This window comes from Desmodus rotundus, chromosome 8, assembly GCF_022682495.2.
Source record: "Desmodus rotundus isolate HL8 chromosome 8, HLdesRot8A.1, whole genome shotgun sequence".
Classification (NCBI taxonomy): domain Eukaryota; kingdom Metazoa; phylum Chordata; class Mammalia; order Chiroptera; family Phyllostomidae; genus Desmodus; species Desmodus rotundus.
The window spans coordinates 35,760,833-35,783,809 of NC_071394.1; the positions used below are offsets into that span (position 1 = coordinate 35,760,833).

General features: G+C 43.2%; 1 protein-coding gene across 6 annotated transcripts in view; it reads right to left on the reverse strand.

The window, feature by feature from the left end:
• The window catches only part of SULF1 (sulfatase 1), a 147,847-nt gene that overhangs the window by 29,631 nt on the left and 95,239 nt on the right, over positions 1 to 22,977 (reverse strand). For 5 of the 6 annotated variants that reach the window (XM_045181542.3, XM_045181539.3, XM_045181540.3 and 2 more), the window contains 7 exons: positions 17,295 to 17,446; positions 14,828 to 14,997; positions 4,414 to 4,564; positions 3,270 to 3,445; positions 1,900 to 2,028; positions 1,586 to 1,642; positions 676 to 805 (listed from right to left, as the gene is read on the reverse strand). In XM_045181542.3, coding sequence (XP_045037477.1) covers positions 676 to 805; positions 1,586 to 1,642; positions 1,900 to 2,028; positions 3,270 to 3,445; positions 4,414 to 4,564; positions 14,828 to 14,997; positions 17,295 to 17,446 — 965 coding nt within the window. The remainder of the gene's footprint in view (positions 1 to 675; positions 806 to 1,585; positions 1,643 to 1,899; positions 2,029 to 3,269; positions 3,446 to 4,413; positions 4,565 to 14,827; positions 14,998 to 17,294; positions 17,447 to 22,977) is intronic. The other variant, XM_053929761.2, reaches the window with a different exon arrangement.

The window sequence follows — 22,977 nt, forward strand, 5'->3', positions numbered from 1 at the left end:
CATTTCGTGTGTCTGGTGTCTTGAGCTGGTGTTGGCTGCCTGAGCGGATATCTAGAATGCTTTCTGAGAGCACCACCTCCTTTAACTGGAGGAAGCCCAGGCAGTGATGGGGAGGCCCAGCTTGGACCAGTGAGACAGGTCTTGATCAGGGCAGAGGTGTGACTGTGAGCACCCCATAACTGCTATGAAAAGCTTATTTATACCTAAGTGTACATTATACATGGAAAATCTTTATTTTTAATTGATTTATTTTTAAATCCTTACCTGAGGACATTTTTTCATTGCTTTCTTAGAGAAAGAGGAAGGGAGAGAGAAGAGAGAGAGAAACATTGATGGGTTGCCTCCTGTATATGTCCAGACCTGGGATTATCCCCTCCCGGACCGGGGATTGAACCCGCAACCTACTATGAATGTCTCTTCAATAAGCTGGATACCATATAAAAAGGAGTACAATGAGTGAGGCCATTTTAACAATAACCGGGCTATTCATTTCATGTGTCTGATCAATCTTGAACTGGTGTTCAAGTTTGTGCCCCGACTGTAAGTCAAACCCATAGCCCTTTGGTCATGGGGCAATGCTCCACCCAACTGAGCTACCCCAGCCAGGGCTGAAAATTTTCTCCATTAGAAATGGAGACGCTGTGCGTGGTGGTAAAGAAGAGCTGCATCACTCACCTGCCCAGGCTGTTCACAGGCGGTCTGGTACCTGGCCTGCTGGCACAGCTCTTTGACCCTCTCGTATTTGGGCAAGTGATTTGACTGTTGGACATTCTTGCTGGATTCTTCTTTCTTACGTAGAAATTTCCTTTGAAAGAAAGGGAAAAGCTTCTTATATGAGAAGTGATCTGAATTATCTCTCCTGAGACCTGCCTGTTCTCTTTCTCTTTCCTGCCCCTGACTCCTCATTCTTCAAACAGCCAGAAATAGATGTGAGGGCCCTGACCACGGAGTTCAACATCTGAGGAGGCCCCCGCGACAAGGCTGGGTGAAGACGACAGGCCGGGATAGGAGGAATCATTTTTTTCTCAAAACATTACTTTCAAAACTTTGGCATATAATGTGTAGCTTTACAGACTCAAAAATTCTTTTTGTTAAAAAGCAGTTACAGAAATGCTTCCTCTCAACGTGTGTAGGGAGAAAAGCAAAGACATCGAGCATTATAAGGCAAAAGGGGAAATCCAGAAGCAGCTAGAGCAATAATCACAGCCTCGTTTGTTTGTGTATTTAAAACTAAGGAAAGAACACCCGGGAGGAAGCAGAAAGGTGCCAGGCACGACTTGGGAAGGATGGTTAAGAGAGTCAATTGACTGGTCTGATTCGGAACCAAGGCTGAGAAACCAAGAGTAGAATCCACAGCCATGTGAGGGCTTTGGTCCCATCACAAGAGAATTTATTCCTTACAGTTCTGATGCAACAGTCATTATTCTGCTGGCCAGTGAAGAATGACTAGCAAACCATTCAATTTTGTTACCAGGCTTGCGAAATCTGTAGGCTTAATGAACCAAAGTAAGGGGAAAAAATACCCAGCAGGGAGAGCTGCCCACTAGGACTGGTTCCCAGAAGCACCCCAGGAACCAATAATTACCCTCTTTCCACGAGGAATGTATCACGCCAAATTTTGGCCTTTTTGTTTGTTCGAAACCTGCAAGCAAAATAATAATATTTACAGTTGGCATCTGACGTCTTTCCAAACGGATCTGTGCTAACAGTTTATTTAAAGGAACACCTCTCACTTCCCGCAGACCACGACTTTGTCTCCATCAACGTGCTATGTACAAACCACTGAGAAACGCTCCGCCCGGCATGGCAAAGCTACTTGGCCTCCACCTCCTTCAGCTTCTGGCTGGTTCTGGGAGCCAGTGTGCCTGGGGCTGGCTGCAGGAAAGAAAATCGACACACCTGTTACCTGGCTTTTCCAGGTCCAGAAGTTTGAGGACAGACTTGCCGTCCACGTCAGGAGGGGGGTCGAGCCCAGCGATGTCCAGGATCGTAGGGGCCAGGTCAATGTTTAGAACGATCTGCGGGACTCTGCAACGGGACAGATGGTTATACCCCGGACCCAATACTAGTGCAGGGCGGCCTGTGGGGCTGCTTTCTCCATGCTGTGCCTCACTGGCCTTCAGTGCCTCTCCTCTCCCAGCTGTCAGCAGGAGACAGCACAGAGCAAGATTAACTGACTCTCACAGGGGTCACTGGAGAGACGCCCAGAGCCCTGAGCTTGGGCCACACTGTCACACAAGTCGTGGTCTGATCTATGGTTTTTGTAGGATGTATACTTTCTTCTAAAACCCAATAGTCTGTAAATTCTCTGGTAAACTAGGGCTTTAAAATCGACTTCTAAGGAAGGACATGGGGTTTTTACATTTGCATCTAATCCACACCACCTAGACTTCCCAACATAAAGCCTTCTAATTCTAGATTTGACAATTCCTGAGGTGTGTCTAATGATCTGAAGAGACATAATAACATTCTTCCTGGAAACCCTTCTTAATGATATCGTCTTCTCCCTGGGAGGTGGTGGATTCCAGCACAGGAATGAGATTCATGCATCTGGATTCGGGGCCGGTGCTGCTACGTCCAGGGCCGGGATTCTACAGGCTGTCAGCTGAGTCGCTTCATCATTAAATCAGGGGTCCGCGCTAGATGCTCTGTATGGGCCCTTCCCACTTTTGAATTCTACTTGCATTCTTTTCTTTCACTCTTTCCATAATTATTTTACGCACACATTCTCACTTCATACAAAACATTCCGTTGTGGTTGGCAGGGCACGTGAAAATGAAACCCACTGTATGATAGGAAAAGAGAAACGCAAAGGGATGCGGTGGCTTGCCTAAGGTGACAGGAATAAAACTCCAGTCCTTTAGGTTTCTTTTCTCTGTTTTTTAAAATCATGCTTTAAAAAAGGTTCTTTAGTAATAATTAAAAAAAATACTAAAAGGATGGCACTCATTTTTTAAAAAAGACAGTATATCTCTGTCTTTTTCAATTCAAAGAAAGCAAGGATGATATTATGTATGTTAGATATGGGTCAATTTGAGGGAATTAATCATTGATACAGTTATTTTTCCTTTCTCTTTAAATAGCATACTTTAGTTAAATTAACATGTGTGGGGGTGGGAGGTGTCAGTTTTCATCTTCTAAATTACCAACCTACACGCACCCTTTGTAGTTTTGAATAAAAGGAAACCAGACACTGAGTTCAGTAATCAAATTATCTCAGATGTACATGAGCTACGACAGCTGAATGTTACAAACACAGAAATACGTACATTGATCCAGGTTCCACACTTGGCCCACGAATAAAGAAAGGCACACGGATATCAAAGTCATATGGCATGGATTTCCCCTTGACCAGTCCAAACTGCCCAATATGGTAACCGTGGTCAGCGGTGTAAATGATGTAAGTGTTCTGCAGCTCCCCCGTCTCCACCAGCATGTCATACAGCTGAAACACAGCACAGGGACACGTCAGGTCATACGGCTGAAACACAGCGCAGGGACAAGTCGGAAGCGAAGTCATGGCCCGAGATGACAACAGTGTTGTCATGATTTCCCCAAAATCTTTTTTCCATTACTTCTAAAAGGCAAGAGTTGCTTTAATAGGACCAACAGACGCAAACGTTAACCACATTTTCTTGTTGCTTACAATCCTGGTGGGAAAAAGTCCCATAATACAGTTGAAAAGTAACATTTTTGAATCTGGCACATGCTACTTAAAGGTTTCTGTTCACCTATTTGAAAGAAAAAAACACCCACAAAACAACCTCTACCAGCAAACTTCTAGGTTTTACTTTGAAAAATTCATTGTTAAAGCAAATTTTAATACCGTCGCTCTTGCATCAAGTGATCAGGGGTTCAAAACAGACTACTTCTGAGCCTGATCCAGCTAGATCTAGCCTTTAGTCAGGTCTTCCTTGGCTTATGTATGCTTGACAATGCATGAAATTTCAAATAAAATTTTTGTATTTCTGGCATTTTGAAAGAAAGTCAGAAAATTTGATGATACTGGATCCACATTTCTACAGGGCAAATATTAGTTGGAGCTGAGTAGTTGCTCCTTCCTCTAAACGAATCACTGAATTTCAAGTTTACCACAATCCCCACCATTCCCTATTGTTTTATACAGAACCTGCTTTAGTTATTTACATTATTTGCTTAATTCCTGAAGGTATTTGTGAGTGTAGCCCTTGATTTTGATGTTTTGATATTTATGTTCTCTCTGCTACTGGCTCTACAAGAACCAAGCCTGAAGAGGTAACAGAAGAAAACACAGACGAGGGAGGCCTGATAAATTTTCTCTTTCATTTCTCTCTCAACAAAACAAAACAGAACAAACAACGACAACAAAACAGGATTGGCAGGAATGGGAAGTCGGGCCAAAACCTTGTCACTGAGGCAAGTTCCCGTGCTCACCCTTTCCACAGAGTCATCCACTGACATCAAAGTCTGGAGCCTTTTGCGATGCAGGACGTTTGTGAATTCCATGTGGATGGGCAGCATGGGGCCCGTGTACTGCAGAATCCAGTGTTTATCCATGTTCGGTGCATAGTTGTAACTAGGAGTTCTGAAAACATCCAGAAAGGAGTCTTACTATACATATTTTTAGCCTCTTAGAGAACTATCTCAAGTTAAAGGTTGTGAAATACTCATTTAGGAAAGATAATTTAGTCTCTGCCAAAGTATTTTCCTCTCCCACGTGTCTTCTAGCTGCAAATTTAAGAAGATATAAAGTCTTCTCCACCCCAAACAGCACATATCCTCTGAAGGTATATGGATTCAACCTCATAAAAGCAAGACTGGCAGCTAAAAACCTAATTAGTGCAAGTTCTTTTGGGTTCACTGAACAAAATGTGTAGAAACACATCAGGGTGATCACGGTAATGTTACAAATCCACAGATAAGACTCAGTAATGTAGAAGGGAATGTTCTCATCAGGATGTCAACTCGTAAAATTTTATTGCTAATTAGGCCATTAAATATAGTCACAAATATGTTATGTGGAATGATGAATCATAATTTCAACACGTTTTTTCCTCTTGAATTTACTAGGGCATTTATATGGGGCAGGTAAAAGGAGGTTTACAGTTGTTCATAGGGAAAACGACTCAGTAATTAATAATAATACAAAAATAAACTCTGGGTTTCACATACTCACAACTGCATTTGCCCCCTCCTGTATCCTTAGCCTCTACCGGTTTTTCTCATTCCTAACCTCGTAATATAGACACCATTAATATAATTGGCTTTACTGGAATTGTAACCAAGCCTATTCTATAATGTATATGCCTACCAAGAAAGCTGTTTATTTTATAGAAAAATCAGTATAGATGCAAGGCATAATTTTTGTTACACACGGGGGAGTGAGTCCTAGCATTCTAGGATAGGTCAGTTCAAGCCTGTATTTAACCTACTGCAAGATCCCAGTGGTACCAACACTTTCCGTTGGGAACAAAACACATCACCTTCTCTTTGAAATTTGCCCAACTCCCTCAGCCAGTAGATGCTGCCACCTCAGATTCCCAGAGAACATATCTGCACTGCAACATTTCTCACACTGAGAATTATTCGTCTGTATTTGACTTCTCCATCAGAGTCTTATGAACTCGAATCTTCTTCTTGGATGTTATTAAGAGTATAGAAACAGCTTAGTATTAAAACTTAGTATCTACCATGTGTCACGTCAGGTATTGTGCTAAGTGTTTTATATACATTAGCTACTTTAATTATCTTGGCTCTTCTGGGTAAAAGGTTTATTGTTCCCATTTTACAGCTGAGAAAACTGAGGCTTAGCCAAGTTAATTTCCTCAGATTAACAAAGTTAGCAGGTGGAAGAACCAGGACTCAATCCCAAAGGCTATTTCCTTTCACAAAATGAAAGAAAAGTGAAATGAGAGCCGCTTCCTACTTCAAGATTGCTTTTCATATGAACCACGACTTTACAAACAGCCAGTCTCAGGGGTGTTTTGGTACCACTGGTCTTCCTGGAACAAGAAGTCAGCCTGATGACCTGCGTGCTCGCTGGTCAACCTGCAGAAGTGCGACAACTCAAAACCCAATACAACACCGCGCACAGGAAACACTGAACAACTCGTGCCCAGAAGGGTAACGCCCACTCCCTCTTGAAGAGAGGGGTTTGTAGAGTGGCAGCAGCTGGTGGGCCCAATGTGCCCATCTGTAAATGAGGGTAAGAGCGCCCCTCTTAGAAAGCTCTTTTGAGGAACACATTTGTCTACCTGTATCTATATATCTATTACCTATCTGTCTATGTATTTACCTACCTCTCACTGAAAAGTGCCTACAACAGAGGAAGCACAGGAGTTTCCTACATGAGCCAATAAACAAATACATTTTATATCGGTATCCGGATTGGAAAAAATCCTGTAGCATTAAAAAGCAAACCAGAGAAACTTTGAATATAAACTTTCTTCTCTTCTACAGGTAAATGACTCATGAGCCAAATGGCCCCATTCTGTGGGCCTGAAAGCATTCCTTGTATGTGAATTGAATACGGACTCGTATTATCTCAGAACTTGCGTGGTAAGAAGGGGCATCAGCCTGAGTTTCTTACTCTTCACGCAGCATGTCCAGTTCCAAACAGGGTTAGAGTAAGTGGTTGAGGAGGGGAGAGAGGCGCTTCTAAATCCCTTTGGAAAGGGATTTTCACCCGTGGCGGGTAGTTTGAGGTCAGAGAAATATAGCAAGCTGGCTGTGAAAGGTCCCTAACCATTTAGTGATACGTGCCCTGAAAAAGAATACGGCCATAAAAGATTACACAGGGCTTCTTTATAATACCTAAACATCCTCCTCTGACGGCCTTTGATGTTGGTTCGCCTTAATTTTAAAATAAATCTAGTTGACTTTTTTAAAACCACAAAACCTCAACACAAATAAAAATTACAATAGGGAACTGAAAGGCGGGCTCGCAGTGGGCAAATTATATCTTCCACTGGTTACCTTGATGTGCTTGGCACAGCTCCACCTCACTTGGAGGAACAGCAAATTACAAGCCTCAGATTGGACTACTGGACTTACAGAATGACATATGTTAAACCTGGCTTATATTAAAAGGGAGAGTTCAGGTCAGTTGTCAAAGCTGTACTCCCCTGTCTTTTTCCCCTCAATTTCTTGATGTGGGAGATGACCCCCAGCTCTGAGGCTGAAATCCCAGGTGGGATCTCAGCAGGGGGCAAGGAGGGAGGGTTATTCATTTGCCTTTTAAAGGAAGACAGACTGCCCCTGCTTCCCACAGCACAGCAGCTGTTCAGGGACCTGCAGGTGGAAGGTCGGGGGTCACTGAAATTGACAATGTTGTTGAAAAGCGATCTTTTGCCAAAGGCCTGTGGTTGCCTCCTGCTGGGGTCTGCCAAATTCCTGGAAGATGCAGCCTTCTGTCCCCCAGTGATAATTAAGGCTGCTTCCCCAACAATGGCCTTACACCGATTCAAGTGGGCTGGAGCTGGGGGCTGGAACTCAAGTGAAAGAAGCAGGCAATTGTTTGAAGGAAAAGTGGAAAACCACATATCCAATTGTTCCAGAATGTTTTTGAAATCAGATCCCGGTTCTCATCCCCACCCTTACTAGCATGTGATGGTGGACAACTTTTTTTCTTTTAAGCCTCTGTTTCTTCCTCTATATAATGGGTATAACAACTTTAAAGAGTTCTTGTGAGGGTGAAAAGGGATTTTGGTGACGGAGAGAACAAATCCTAGGACCACATCATACCCGTACTTATGGGTAGCTGGAGAGAGCCTATTTTCTAGCTCCTTTGATGTGGCAACCCTGAGGGGCAGGCAGGGCATCCTATTCCTGTTTTACAAACAAGAAGGTGAAGTGTACAGAAAAATGTGCTAGTGCTGATGTTCCTTCTGTGACGACGTCACAACGACCAGAGTCCTGAGCCACAGTTTCCAAGAAGTGCCTCAAAATCTCAGTCATCAAAAGAACTTAAAGAAACATTTCCTTCTGTGAAAAAGTGCTGTATTTTTCAAACCTTCCCCGCCGAAATTTGGAAGGAAAAGGTAGGTGCGTCTTACAGTCCTAATGTAGCTTACCTGGCGCTGGAGTGGGGGCAGGGGGCGGCAGTGGAGTGGGTTTTTCCCCCCGATTTTCCTCCTTTAAAACCTAGGTATGTCTTATGGTCCAGTGTGTCTTACAGTCCGAAAAATATGGTTAAGTCCTGAATTCCTCAGCCTTCATCCTAATTTAAAACATCAGCAGCTTCTGCTTCCCATTCAGATACCTCACACCAGATGCTGAGCGGCTACTTTTGTTGCAAATACAGAAGACAGTCTGACCCTGCAAGGCACCCTGGATGTATTAGCGAAAAGGGGGGTAACACTGGCTCTTTGCTTTAAAAATGAGAGGACAAAGGGCCGAATTGCCATTTTTCATTTTTTGTTGCTTTCTTAAAAAAAAGAAAAACAAAAAATCCACATGAGTTACAGTTAAACATGCCTGGTCTGGGGAAACTTCCTGTTGTCTCTTTGGGCAGGAGTTTTGCCCGGAACTGTGCACTCCAGACCTTAGACACTCGGGAAAACATCCCTGTAGCCCTCAATAGACTATTCCAGTACTTGAAAGTGTCAACTTTGCCCAGCAAGCTTCCCTGCACGTTGGTTTTCTCCAGTCTTACTCCTTGGACTTTGTCACTCGGGCCACTAGAGCACATGTCCTTTCGCCCACTGCATTCGCAAGTTCAACCTTCAGCATCAGCGGCAATTCTCCTGGTCTTTGATTCTCTTTCCAGGATTGCTTTTTGATGTAACAGGAATAAGAATTCTAAAAATCAATAATGTCATCTTTCTTTTTGATGGGTGGGTATTTTTGGAGAGTAATTCTTACTAGTGAAGAAATATTTCAAGAAATGCATGTGTTGTAGATTAAATCCATACTTGGGAAAATGCAAAGACCTTAGCTGTTCATTCTTACCACTGATGGCCTTAGTTGTCACCAGTGAAAATAAATATATTTGTAGTGTGTTACAGTTGAACATGTGTTTTCTTCATTTGTTATTTAGTCTCAGACAACAAAAACCCTAATGATCTCAATCTTGAAGGGTTTTGGTAGCACAACCATCACTTACTGAGAAATGAAATAGGTCTCAGTTCCCAGAATAAGCCAGTTACACAGATTTAAGACACACGTACTCAAAGCATTACATTGGAAATTCTATACTGAATCTCCCAAGCCACACAATCTCAGCTTTCACTACAATTGAATTTATTTAATTGCCTTTGTGGAGGTAGCCCCACGTGAGTTCAAACGTCTTTAGGTAGGTACCAATGAACACATGCAGAAAATACCAAATGATCGTGTTTATAGCTCTATCATCAAACGAGTTTAAAGAGTCTTCTAACAATGTTGCAAATGCCAATTAGAATTTTGCCAATACAGACATAGGAATCACGTCTAATATTAGTTGTGCCTGTGATGGGCAGTGAGCAAGCCTGGGGTGGGGGGAGGGGGAGTGATCACCTGGATCGAAGAGAATTGAGTTTTGGCTCCAGCTCTGTCCCTATTTACTGATGTGACCTCGGCAAAGACATTACGGGGTCTTTTTTTAAAACATAGATTTTAGGTCTTAGATTTCAGTTTTTAATCTAAAAATTTATGGAATTATGTTATTTTTAGATGTCCTTTTAATTCATAAAACTGATTATTTAACTATTTTTACATTTAAAAAATGTGTTAATGTCAGCTAGTCGAGTGGATGTTTATTCATTTACTAAACAAAACTCACCAGGCACTGGGAGGTAGAGATGAAATACTTCATCCTGCCTTCATGCTGCCTTGCATCACTCCAGGACACCATTTACACAGTATTTTGTGTGAATGCTGCCCCCTGGAGTTGTGCAATTGGACTTCAGGGAATGGGTTAAGCAGGAAAAATGGAGAGAAAAACAAAGTGGGATCACAGGAAAGGGTGCAATTATTTCTGCCCAAATCAGAAATTTTAATGGAGATTTTATAATTCTCTCATCAGAAATTTTTTGGAGATTTAAAAATTCTCTCATCTTCAAAAGAATTTCCCTGTATGTATTTGCATAAGAAATGAAGTCAGAATGTGCAACTTCTTTTTAGTGCAAAACATTTCTTTCCAACTTTCAATAACAAAGGTGTTTCCCAAACTTTGGAGGCTCACACAGAGTTTTCCATTTAACACACTGTGTTATCTGAAAGCTCCACTTTTAGCACAATTCTTGCGAGTGAGTGGACAGGGACTGTTCAGTGGCAATTTTAGATTCCCCTTGAACCTGTGTCACTGTGTGTGTCCACGCCCCCAGGTATGGGAAGAAAGAACTGTTGAATTGAAACAAAAAAAAATTTTGATAGGGGCACTGTCGGCAGGACAGTGATAAGGGAGCTTTGGAGCTTCCCACCGAATCATCTGGTGGGCCAGTGGGCTCTCCCTGTCACAGGTGTGCATTATGACATCACAGAGGCCAGGAGAAAGAAGTTATGTCAAAGCCAGAGGGAGGATACGGCATTACGCCGAGGATACTGGAGAGATAACTTACTGAGGAGTACGACAGGGTCTTCGCGTAGTGAAGGGCTTTGTGATAAGGATGGTTCTGTGTATTACTACAACAGAGGTGCCCTCAGATTTCTGAGTCCAGGAGCAGCTGAGCTACGTCTGATTAAACAGTGCCTCCTGTCATGAGTGGCCAAAAATCCGTTCCCATTCTTAGTTGGTAGGCATAACCTCTAGCCTCAGTTTGTAAAGCCAACAAGCCAATGTTGGCCTGGCTTCCTTCCTTTGTTGGGAATGGCAAACACTGTGGAAACACGATACATTTGCTCCAGGCTGAGAGGGTCACATAGCTATTACCCAAAGCCAGATGAAAGGCATCTTGATAATGCTTGACCACCAAGGAAGGCGACCTGAAGGAAGCATTCACATGACTTGGTTCCCCCCAATGGGGGTGAGTCTACAGCTTCTTACTCTGTTTTCACTGGGCCTGCCCAATCTTTCTGCACAATCCTTAACTTCTTCCATCCCCTTGCTCCAATGTGTTGCTAATGTTTTCACTAAGGAGACTGGCCATTTGGGAGCTCCGTGCACTACAAATGGCAGCTTGTCTTCTCTTTGTTTCACTCCTTTTGTCTGCAGACTGAACTGTGAACCTGTGCCCTCACTCACAGTGACAGGAGATGCACACTGACTCCCTCCAGCCCCTTCCTCCTGCAGCAGCCAAGAGACCTTCCCAACAAAGATGCCAGCGATCCAAGGCTCCTAAGGCCTTCGGGGAGACATCGGATCTCCACATTCTAGGTGCACCAAAGCTCAAGGCTTAGCAGCAAATAGAAGCTGAGTCACTCAACAACCACATGAGTTTTCGTGTTCTATGGCTAAGGCTGCTCTCTAGACTGGCTCTTGCCAGCAGCACACTTTGCACCTGGAGCAGATAACACAACCCATAACTGGTACTTACCCTATCGGTGTTTTTAGAACAGCCAGGTGCGGGAAGCACAGCACAGTGTGGGTCTTACTGCTTCACGACATTCGTCATGTCACAGTGGACAGGTATCAACCTGTCATTTCTCTAGCTGCTTCCCCTAAATATTAAGTTGAACCAAGTGAAACTGTGCTTTTTGTAGGTCAAGCAATATAAAACAAGGAAGAACAGTGTTCTATGGTCCATCTTAATGGAAAGAACTGACAAGAATGAACATCACCAAAGTGACTTCTATGCTGCAGGCTCTCTGTGGGAACTTTGGGTGCTAGTATTTCCCCCATTTCACAGTTAAGACAATGGAAGAGGTTAAAGAAATTGCCCTGAGACTCAATAAGGACAGCTGAGATGGGAACCCACTCTTGTGTGCCCCTAGGGCCTGAATACTTTTCCCTCTGCCACATGGAGATTTTGCTTTATAAAACCACACATAAGGCTCACAGGTGGTTCATTCAAACTAAAGAATAAGTGACACCATTTCCATGTAAACATGACCAAGTCAGATGTTATGCACTACCCTATTAAATGACCCCTAGTGACTCTCTGCTTATGGTTACGTACAAAGTCACTAAGGTCCTCAATACTCTGCTCCATTCCCCTTCTAGCTTTAGCTCCCTTTGCTTTCCTGGCACCCCATTCTCCACTTCCCAGGTCACAGCTTAGATAGCCTCACTTACATGGTGACCACTTGTGCAAGCCACATTCTCTTCCTAAAATCATCTACCCAGTCCGTAGAATCAGCTGCAGGAATTTTATCCATCCTTTGAGTCCTACTTTGAATGCCTCCTGGTCCGTGAATTTTTCCTGGTTCCCCTAGAAGATGTGAACACTTCCTCCTCCAGACTTCCACAGCTCCTTGAATGCCTGTTCGAGGTCTTACCCCTCTGGTCCTACTGGTGATGTGGCTACTTGAACACTTGCCTGTCTTCCCCTTAGAGCAGGGATCTGGGGGAAACTCACTTTGCAAAGGACCAGACAGTAACTATTTCAGGCATTGCACACCCCACAGTACCTGCCACAACTACTCAACTCTGCTGTTGTATTGTGAGAGCAGCCACAGACAATAACTAAATGAATGTGCATGGCTATATTTCAATAAAACTTTATTAACAAAAACTATCGGCGAGTTGGATTTGGCCTCAGTGTGCCAACCCCTCTCTTAGCTTTTGGTTCTCCATTGTCAATAACTGTGTCTTCCTCATGTCTACTTGCTGTGCTGCAGTGTCACAGGTGGCACTCATAAATATTTGTGGAACTAAATAGAATTTTTCATTGTTGGAACCAGAGATGCTACTGCAGTTATCACTGAGGCCCTGAGTCCTCTGCAGACTCCTCTCTTCCTGTGACTGTTGCCTGTGCTCGACACTGAGCTGCTAGACAGAACCTCTTCCGTTGTGGCTGATTCTCCTACAGGCTCACCCTGGAGCTTCAAAGGCAGGGACTCCTAAGGAGCCACAAAACCCATTTCACCAACCCCTTCTCTTCAAATTCGAGAAAACACGGGTAAAATCTGCAGTTGTGAAAAGCCATCTTGGGCCGGGAATCTGCTAATGCAACAAAAGAAGCTACACAAGGTGATTTCTGACTCAGAAGAAAAGGGAAAGTGGGTCCCAGCTCGAACGGTCCGTTTTCTTTCCATGGCGCAGCCAGTTACTGACTTCGTAAGTAACCTGTAATGGAGGGGTGCTTGCCACGCGCAGGCTTCGCTCATGGACTTAGCTGCGTGGTTATATGCAAAGTAGATCTTCAGAGGTTTATGTATCTGTCCACAGGGTGAATTCCAAAACACAGTGGCTCTCCCAGCCCCTATTCCCCAAGGCCTGGGGGCACCCTCCTTTATTCGCTGATGATGTTTTATGCATCTGTCCTACCAGTTCCTGGCGTGTAGGTCATCCATCCTGGCTCCGTATATATTGTTAGTTCCTGTCCGCAGTCAGCTCTAAATCACTTCCTTCTTTCTAAATCACTTAATACATAGAGAAGATCTCTAACCTACTGACAAGGAGTCATCAGTCTATTATAATGAAAGATAAAACAAGAACATAAAAATGGTCCCCAGGAATGTGTAATGGCCAGCAACACGAGTGTCTTCAGTCGCTACTTCTCTCTTTACACAAGGGGTACAGCTGACCATTGAACTACGTGGTTTCAACTGCCCTGATCCACATATTCAATAGGTATACTGTTGGTCCTCTGTATTCCTGAGCTTTGTATCATGGATTCAAGTAAATGTGGATTGAAAACAGTATTTTCAATCCGTGGTTGGGAACCCCTGGATATGGATGGCAGACTATATGCATTGTTCTACCCCAGCTGACATACAGGATTTGAGCATTCACAGATTTCAGTAACCACATGGAAAGGGGGTGTCCTGGACCCAATCCGCTGCAGCTAACGAGAGGCAGCTGTAGTTAGGTCTTTTGGGGGAGTCAGAATTTATACATGGACTTTTGACTGCATGGGGCTCAGCACCCCTAACCTCCGCAGGGAAACTGCACATCTAATCTATTTTATTTTCATCTGGGATCATGGCTAGAAAATCAGGGTGGATAAAAAGGGATGGTATTTAAGCACTAACAGATTAAGAATCAATTTGGGAGCTTTAGTGATAAAGAAAACACGATTCCTGTTCCGAGCCTCTCTCAGGGCTGAACTTTCGGCAGGCCCAGAGCCCGCTGCTCTGTGTGGAAGACTACCCGCAGATCGCCGCACCGGGTAGGAAGACAATGCATCAACAGAGTCAAAAACAGAGTCTTGTTCTTTGCTGTCGAAGCGCCCAGGCTTTTCCACCCTTGGCTAGTGCGAACTATCAGTATGATATAGCTCTCTGCCCTCGGGCCAGTCCCCCCCCAGTCTCTGTGCCTCCCCACCCTTTCCTCTCAAAAAGAAACATTGGGTTATTTTAAAGCTCTGGCCTGGGCAGGCCTTTTGGGCAAGCGCCTCCAGCTGCTTTCTGGAACAATCCTAACTGCATGTCTGCAGTGAAGCTGCCACAGTTTTCTCCTAGGAAATGAACTATGCTTGTATAACCAGACCAGGGTCGCCACTGTTGCTATGAAAAGCAAACTGATCATCATTATTATTAGATGATACTCATGAATATTAAGACAACTGAAGGGAACTCTTGATAAAAATTGCCTCATTCACCCCAGTGCTTCTCTTCCTTTCCTTTTAGCGACTTAGAAACATTGGAGATGTGATTCCTTACCACATCACCTAGGTAAGGCCCTCAGTTTCAGGCCTGTGCTGTGGTGACCCAGCAGAAGCTGGTGTTCCTGCCGTGTGGAAGGAAATGGGGTGAGGAGAGAAGCAGGGTGGGGAGCAAAGGAGAGGCCCATGTTCAGCAGGTCCCCAGAGCCGATGGTATTACTCACATGTGCTGGGAAGCATTGGGGTACAGTTTTGAAAACTGTGGGGCCGAGTCCTCGGGGCCGTGGGGCGCAGCGTGGCTGATCACCATCATAATGGGCCTATGGGGATACATTCTCTTAGACATTTTGAAGTAATTAATGCTCTCGTTAGTGATTAAGTCTGTGAAGTAGTCCTGAAACATACATTTGACACAAAACAGAAATTACAAAAGGTGACATGCATCAGATCACATTCGAATACTGCTTTCCTCAGAAGCAACTCACTGAATGAGGAGGTAAGTCTAAGGTGGGAAAATACACTGGACTTCCTAAGGCAGCAAAAACACTTTCCCTAACAGAGAAAAATCAGTTGCCAGGGACTTTCTAGAGTTGCTAGCTTGGTAACAAGCAAGAAATGCACAATTTAGCAATTAGGAAAGAAAAGAAGTCCAGTCCTGTTTGCCCAAGATAATGACCCGATCTGGCAGTACTAGAGCACATGCAATACTGGATACATATTTCACTCTCCGACTCCGTTGATGTAATCCATTGACAAAAAGTTTAATTACTTCAAGGGCAGGAAACACCCACACCCACTACAAATTCACAGTTGCAACACACACACACACACACACACAAATGGACAAACAAAAGATCTTTTCTTTAAATTAAAAATTCACCTGTGGGAATTACACAATAATTGCTAAGGAAAACCTTGGCCAAAATCTGGGTGCACAGGGAAAAGCTGCAACATTTTTATCAATTAATTTAGTTGAAACACTAAATATGGGAAGCAGTTGATTTCCTGCAGATTATCCTCTGTTAATTGGACAACTGAAATGATACAGCTGTTGGGATTAGAGCCCGACTTGTTAGTAAAATGACTTAACCTGCCGTCTGAGGGGCTGATGCCAGTCTGTAAGGGGGAGGGAAGAAATGGAATGAAAAGGAAAGGAAACATGAAAACTTAAATTAAACCACCTGCCTCTCTAAGTGTGTGTCAATGGCCTGCAGCTCCAGCCCAAAACTTCAGCAAGTGCCCAGGCCACAGTTCACAGAGGCAGAGGCTTCCAGGCATGACTAATCACATGTAGACTTAAGGACCAGAACAGCTGCAAAAGCAGTGCCCAAGGAACAAAATCTGTGTCACATGTCATTGTTAGGACAAGTCCACAGGCTATCACCCTTTTCCATGGCAGTGTCTGTTTCATTCCTTTCCTCACTAAAAAAAGATATATTCTTTTTGGACACGGTTGTCTTTGACACTTAATCAGCTGTGGTAATGGGCAAGTTACGCTGATTTAGTCTTGGGAGGGAATCGTGATTACTTTGCTCTCCTTAGGACAACAGGGAAAGAAAGGTTAATAGCTTGAACAAGGAGCGTGAAAAGCATCCCCACAGATAAAAATTGATAGCGATGACAATCAGTGCACTTTGTGGGACGCAGCTCAAATCTGCCTCCAAGGTCCCAACCAGCTCTCAACTTTGATGAGTCTGGAAGCCTATTAGCAGTGTTTGTGAATTCATTTGCATTCATTGTTTTGTAAAGGGCACGAACGAGGAGACTTACACCTTCTCTCCCACCAACTCCCTTGTGCTCAAATCAGGCCAAGCATAAAGACAGCAAACGTGCCCAAATTAATTTGTGTTTCCACTTTTTCATTTCTACCAGTGGCGCTTTTTGTAGTGATCTGTGTTAGAGCAGATTCTCAACTTTCAGATAAATGAGGAAGAGCTGAGTATGGCTGGAAGGGAAGAGGATATTTTAGGCTAATTAGCACACTACATTCAAAGATAGTTTCCTCTTCACTCCTGTGATCAGAAAATTGTTTTATTTACGTTGGCAATCACAGAACTCTTGGGAATTTTAAAGTCTAATTTAGGATCTGTCTGTCAGAGAACTGCGGGGCATGTCAACTCCAGTTTCCAGGAGCCGACTTGAAGGTTTGGGGGCTGACGGTTTCAGAGACACTTGTGGACTCTGGCTGCCGTGGGCAGGTGTCCTGGTCTCAGACCTCTGTTTGCTCAGACAGGAAGAAACGGGAGGCGTGTGGGTTCCCCACCTGTGATTAGTCCACCTGTCTGCTCTTATTTTTACATCTAAATCTGGAGACAAAATTGACTTTCATCCCAGCGAAAAGCAAAACAGTACAAGATGAACATTTGATTATGTGGACAAGTCCTCTGGGTGTAGGAGGGAAACCAAAAATTATCACAAGCCAGAGTGGAGGCATCTATGATTTTCTTGATGATACTTTCATCAAAGGCTGATTGCCTTGTGTTCTGATGAGGGAAAAAAATCACTATGTAAAGTCAGTGTTCCTTGAGAGTCTTTTCTTGCCTGGAGTTTAAAATTACCTTAAAATTTCTCATTCTAACGTTGTGAGAATATAGAAAGCCAATCTTGTGGATAGGTTAATTTGCTGAAAATGGCTGTTCCCTATTATGCACACAGTAAATTGATGCAGTGTAAAAAGTGCCTGAAAATTACCTTTGCATAATCAAATCCATGCTTTTCTTTGATGCCATTGCGACAAACAGTGTAATTATAGAAACGAGAATTCTTGATTAATCCAAGCCATTCTCGCCACCCGGGAGGGATGTAGCTGCCATTATATTCATTGAGGTATTTTCCAAAAAAGGCTGCAATGGGAAAAAGGGATTATTTTTCTCATATGAAATGATTAATCATAAATAAATACATTAATGCATTAATATGAAATGATGGCTTCAAAAAGAGACAGTAGAACAAAAGTTAACCTAGGTAATAGCGGATGCCAAAGTAACGTTAGGGTAATAGTCCCGTCCTCTGGTGAAGTGACATACACACATTTTCCTCTTGAATAAATAAAAGTGGCCCCCAAGGGCATGGATTACAGCTCGGCAGAATCGCTATAATGATCATGGTACTCTGGGGGCAGCTACTCTTGTGGTTTTGCTGGCACATGGGCAGAACGTGCCCTTTTGTCAACCGATGTAACAATCAGAGGAGGAGCCAGGGTGGGATTTGGGATGCTACTCCTGGGCACGCACATCCTGGAGAAGTGCAAGTTCAGCCTTTGTAATACATTTTGTTTTTAAACGTACTGTTGGAGAGTTGCGAATTAGAGAAACACCACTGAAAAACTTGTCTTTCTTTGTGCACAGCCCGAGAGTACAAATTTGCTAAACCAGGGGACCACGGTAAACGTCGTTTTCGTGGGACACGGTCAACGTTTTATGTGTCACGTATTTCATGTCGTCTGTGTTTGCGTCATGTGCATTTTACAAATGGGTATGGCTAACACCTTACGATCAAAAATTCTGGCAACCCAGAGCTGTTACATAGATGACTAATTTTCACAGAATAGTTGCATAATTGAAGTATATGCACCCTAACTAGTCCACTGCTCACAGAAAAGGCCACTGGAAGGACTTCACATTTGTAACTTCGGCATGTCACATCCAAGAAAGGCCACTGTGTGACTGACCGACCCTCTTGGAGAGGCAACCCATGAATACGGTCCTCTGCCAAAGATAAGGATCAGAGAGGGGCCAGTGGACAGTGAGGCGTGTTGGGGTGTCAGGAACAAAATGGGTTCGATCTTAAAGTCGGATTCCCTGTAACTATCCGAAGGTAGTCGTAAGTGTATTGTTGGCAGAGCTGTGAGAGAGAGGCTGTTAGACACACACACAGCCTTCCCCTCAACTATGAAAGACTAGAGAACATTATATTTCATTTATGTCTATATGGGGATACATGTGCGTGTAGGTATAGGTGTGTGCATACACACCTATATCTATCTATACACACATCCACACACAATGCAAGTTTTAATTTTTCTGATTTTTAGAAGGCTTCCATATTTAATTTCAGGGAGAGACCATGTCCTCTGCCTTCCAGACCAAAGCCACGTCTTGGCTTCATTAAGCCACAATGTTTTACAGGTGCCTCTACTTACATACCCCAGGAAAGGAAGCTCCTGGATGACTGGCTTGGGATGATGAAAACGGACCCTCAAGTCCAGTCACTTCACTAGTATTGCCCTTAAAGCACACATTTCTGAACCTTAACCTTACCCACTGTACATCATTTCCATGCCTCCAAGGGATAGCTATTTATCTTGCTTCCACCTTTGATATTCAGTATCTCCACCTGATTGTTTTGCTTGCCCTTTAATGTGGTCATCCAAATGGAATGGATTCTTTTCCCTTCCAAATTACTTCTCAGCCGTCCTTTAATTCCCAGAGTGGCACAGTCACCCGCTGGGTAACCAGGCATGGCAGCCCCAAGCCCTCCCTGGTTTCCGCCTGCTCCTCGCCGGGCAGTTGCCACCACCCGTAGGCCCTACACTGTCTGGGGATAACTCCCGAACCTTGCCGCCTTTCCGAAGGCCAGATCTGGTCACGTCCCCTCTCCTCACAATCTAGATGGAGGCTTGTCGCTTGCAGGAACCAGTTTAATTCAATAGAATGCTATCCGTGGCCTTCCTTGGGTTGGAACAAAACCATTCTCTCTCTAAGCCATCTTGCATTTCTCTGTTCATGTCCCTCTCTCCAGCTCTGCTTTGCTCTGGTTTCCACCTTTCTACCTATGTCTGTGCTACTGTCTTCATCTCCCTCTCTACGAATCAAGGCCACAGCACATGCCGTTGCACTCCTGAGCTTTGCCCCGCAGCAAATTTGTGCCTGTGGCTTTAATGGCATCCTCTCTTTCTTCCTAGTGGTAGACTCATGTTCACACATCAGCCAATCCTTCTTGGATTGTAAGGTTTTTGAGGGCAAACATTGCCTTTGCCTCCTCTCTGTTCCCCCCACCCCCATCCTCGCACACAGTATAGGGGCTCCATAAATTCTGTTTCCTGAACTGGGGTTCATGGACCCCCACATATTCTGGGCTTCTACATGTTCCAGACTTGTTAAATTTTGTGTATTCACATGGATTATAATTTTAACGTTTGAGTTGGTCTAAATATTTTCATAGACTAGAACTTCAGAGTCAAAGTTGACATTTCTCAGATTGATTTTTTTTTTTTGAAGAGTTGACTCCAGGCAATGTGTACTTATTTGTTGAAAGAATGTTTATCTGTTGAATCTGTGAATGAGCAAATGAATCAAACACTCCCTTAGCCAAATGCCCTTGTCTGAGGATTCTGCCAGGGCGTGGAGCACATCGATGGGGGTAGGACAAAATGTCAGAGGCTCTCACGCCAGATATGACTCAGGATTTCCTTCCAAGCTGACTCTGTGCAGCGGGAATTCTTCTAATGAGGGGTTCTTGTCTTCAGAGACTAACCACCTTTTCACACAAAACCACAAGATGAGTTTCCTTTTCCGACAAAAGCCAACATAGACTTGGAGTCGCGGGCAGCTGCCCAACACCACACCCCAACTGCATTTCTCCAGAAGGGAACTGTTTCCAGGAACCTTCCACTCAGTAACATCAGACCCAGCTCTTTCCTCTGGCCTGCGCCTCATCCCTGGGGGTTTATTCCATTTTTCTCTCCTTTTGTTTTCAAAGAAGTAAAACATCATAATGGTTCGGGACAAAACCCAGCCTGATTGGGTTCCAATCCTGCTTGCTATTTGTTCTGCTATGTGTCTACAGTCAAGTGACTTCATTTTCTCCACCCTCCCCCACCCCGCCGGGTTCCTTTTCCTAAAGCCACGAAGATGGTAACAATAAGAGTGGTAGGATTGTTGTCAGGCTAATACACACATAAAGTGCCTAACACATTGCCTGGCGCATAACAAGGGCTTTTTAAAGAGTGCTTCTACTGCTATTGTTATTATTAGCATCACCGTTTTCTTTACCCTTTCAATTCTGTGTTCTGATTTTAAATAATTTACCATTCTGCAACTCACCCTAGAGTTCCGTACTTGTGCATTTGCAAACATTTCTTGAGAGGTGACAGTATTATCTTTCCTGATCTGACTTACGTTGTGACAACAAACTCTCTCTCCTTTGGCTTCCATTCCCCTGCTCGATTAGTTTTAAAAGTTTTCCTGCTACTCTTAGTTTTATTTCTTGGGTTCCCCCCCTACCCTCAGGGCAGCCACACCAAGCCCTTCCTTCCTTGTTTTCTCGGTGAGGTTATTTTGTACTGTTTTCTACCCATTTCCATGGCTATTCCCTTCCCTTTCATCCTCCCCTTATAAGCCATTTTTGCAAGTCTCTTTGTGCAGTGCTTATTATTCACGTCAGAACTCCCTCCAGGTTTTCGGTGTCTTTGTGTTAATGGAGTGTAAAGAACGTACTCAGTTTTCCAGATGTGCCCTCACCCATCACACTTATTCTAAGAGAGACGGGGACCTCATATGTCACAAAGCGACACCCCGTGTTGGCAGCTTCAAGTGACTCTGGCCTTTCTTGTTGCCTCCTGACATTGAGACTCATTTGTAATCACCCCTGGCCTCTTTCAACATTACGCTTCCTGGCAGCGCTCTGCAATTGATTATCTGGGCTCCTAATTATTTTCCTCCAGATGTATTAAATCTCTTTCTCCTTCCCTAAGGTGAATTTTACTTTCTTGCCCACAGTGCCATTATATTATGTGTAGTTTGAAGATTTTCTCTCCTTTGACACTGGTCATTCAACTTAACTCACTACTATACTATCTGAATACCTCCCTACCGTGGCACCGATCCTCCTCCTATGTCACTTTCTTTTCTGGGATGCCACTGAACACGCCCCTTCACAGCTGTTCGAGAAGGTGATGTGGGGGTTAAGTGTCAGGACAAAGATCACAAAGACCTGATTATAATTATTTTTGACTTTAGGCCATGCTACTCTATGCAGCACTATCTGTGCCAAAATACATAGAAAAATTTCCTTGAACTATCTGAGGCCAAGGCATTTAAGTCAGCAATAGTAACTGCACGAAAGATTTCTGATGCTGTGGAGGAGTGAAATCTTATTTAACATACCAAATGATACACTAGCTGAGCTTTTACTCTATGTAAGCGATAGACTTGGGTTATAGGATTTCACTGGTTGTGACTAAAATTATCCATAATTTTCAACTAATTAAAAATCATGATTTCCTCTTATGTCAACTTGTATATATGAGTTTGGTTTCCCCAATTCCATTGTGAAGTCTAATGAAGACAGGGACCTTATTTTATATCTCTTCATATCCAGTGTCGACCATAGTTGTAAGCACGCTATTGCTCAATAAATATCTATGTTCATGTACTTAATATGCAAGTCTATAATACTATAATTCATGAAAATAAGAATACTAGTTTGTCTTACTTTAAGTGAACTCTCCATTTAAAAAATCCCATATTAGAGGATAAATATACTTGCCATAAGTAACATAAATAAATGTTATAATATAAAAAGACATGAAATTAGAAAATTGACTAATTTGTCTAAATTGTTTTGTTACAAAAGAATTCCCTACAAAAGGCTTTATTGTAGCTTTCTATTAAATATTGCCCCTTTCACTCCGGTGACGTGTACTGTAGAGTCAGCAAGACTACAATTTAATTCACACGCTATTTCACATATCACGTGTTCTGATTATAATTTGAACACTAACATTTTAAAAATGACTCAATATAATAATTACAGTGGTTATAATAAAATTACAGTATAATTTGGGGCAGGAAGGAAAACTTCAGAATCATTCTCATCCGATCTCTGGGTTTTATCTGTTGGAAAACTGGTCTCTCTACAGGTTCTCACAGCAAATTAAAGGCAGAACTAGGACGGGACTCCAGGCGTCTTCAGTTTTTGTTGGGGGTTTTTGCTAACACTCGATGTTACCTCTGAAACGTGGATTATCACCTTTACTTTAAAGCCATGCCAGGGTTCACATGCGTGTCTAAACCCTCACAAGAAATTTAAACTAAAAACCTTCTGAGCGTGAAGTCAGGCAGGATATTCATCTTTATGATAGATAATCCAATGTCATTCCCAGGTCAGTTGTCAGAACATAAAATGCAATAGACATGTTACTGTGTTTTCCCCTTCTCGAACGTTTAAGCTGTTGCGGACTCATATTTTCCATGAGTAAGTTTAGAAAACTTTAGGCTATAGCCAGTCCAAAAATATGCCTCAGTTCTGAAAAAGAAAAATCATGTCATACAACAGTAAATATAATATTGGATCAATTCGATTCATTTAAATCCATGTATTCTGGATTCCTCCCAAAATAAGTCTCGTAGTAATTTGTCTTCTCAGAGCTGTT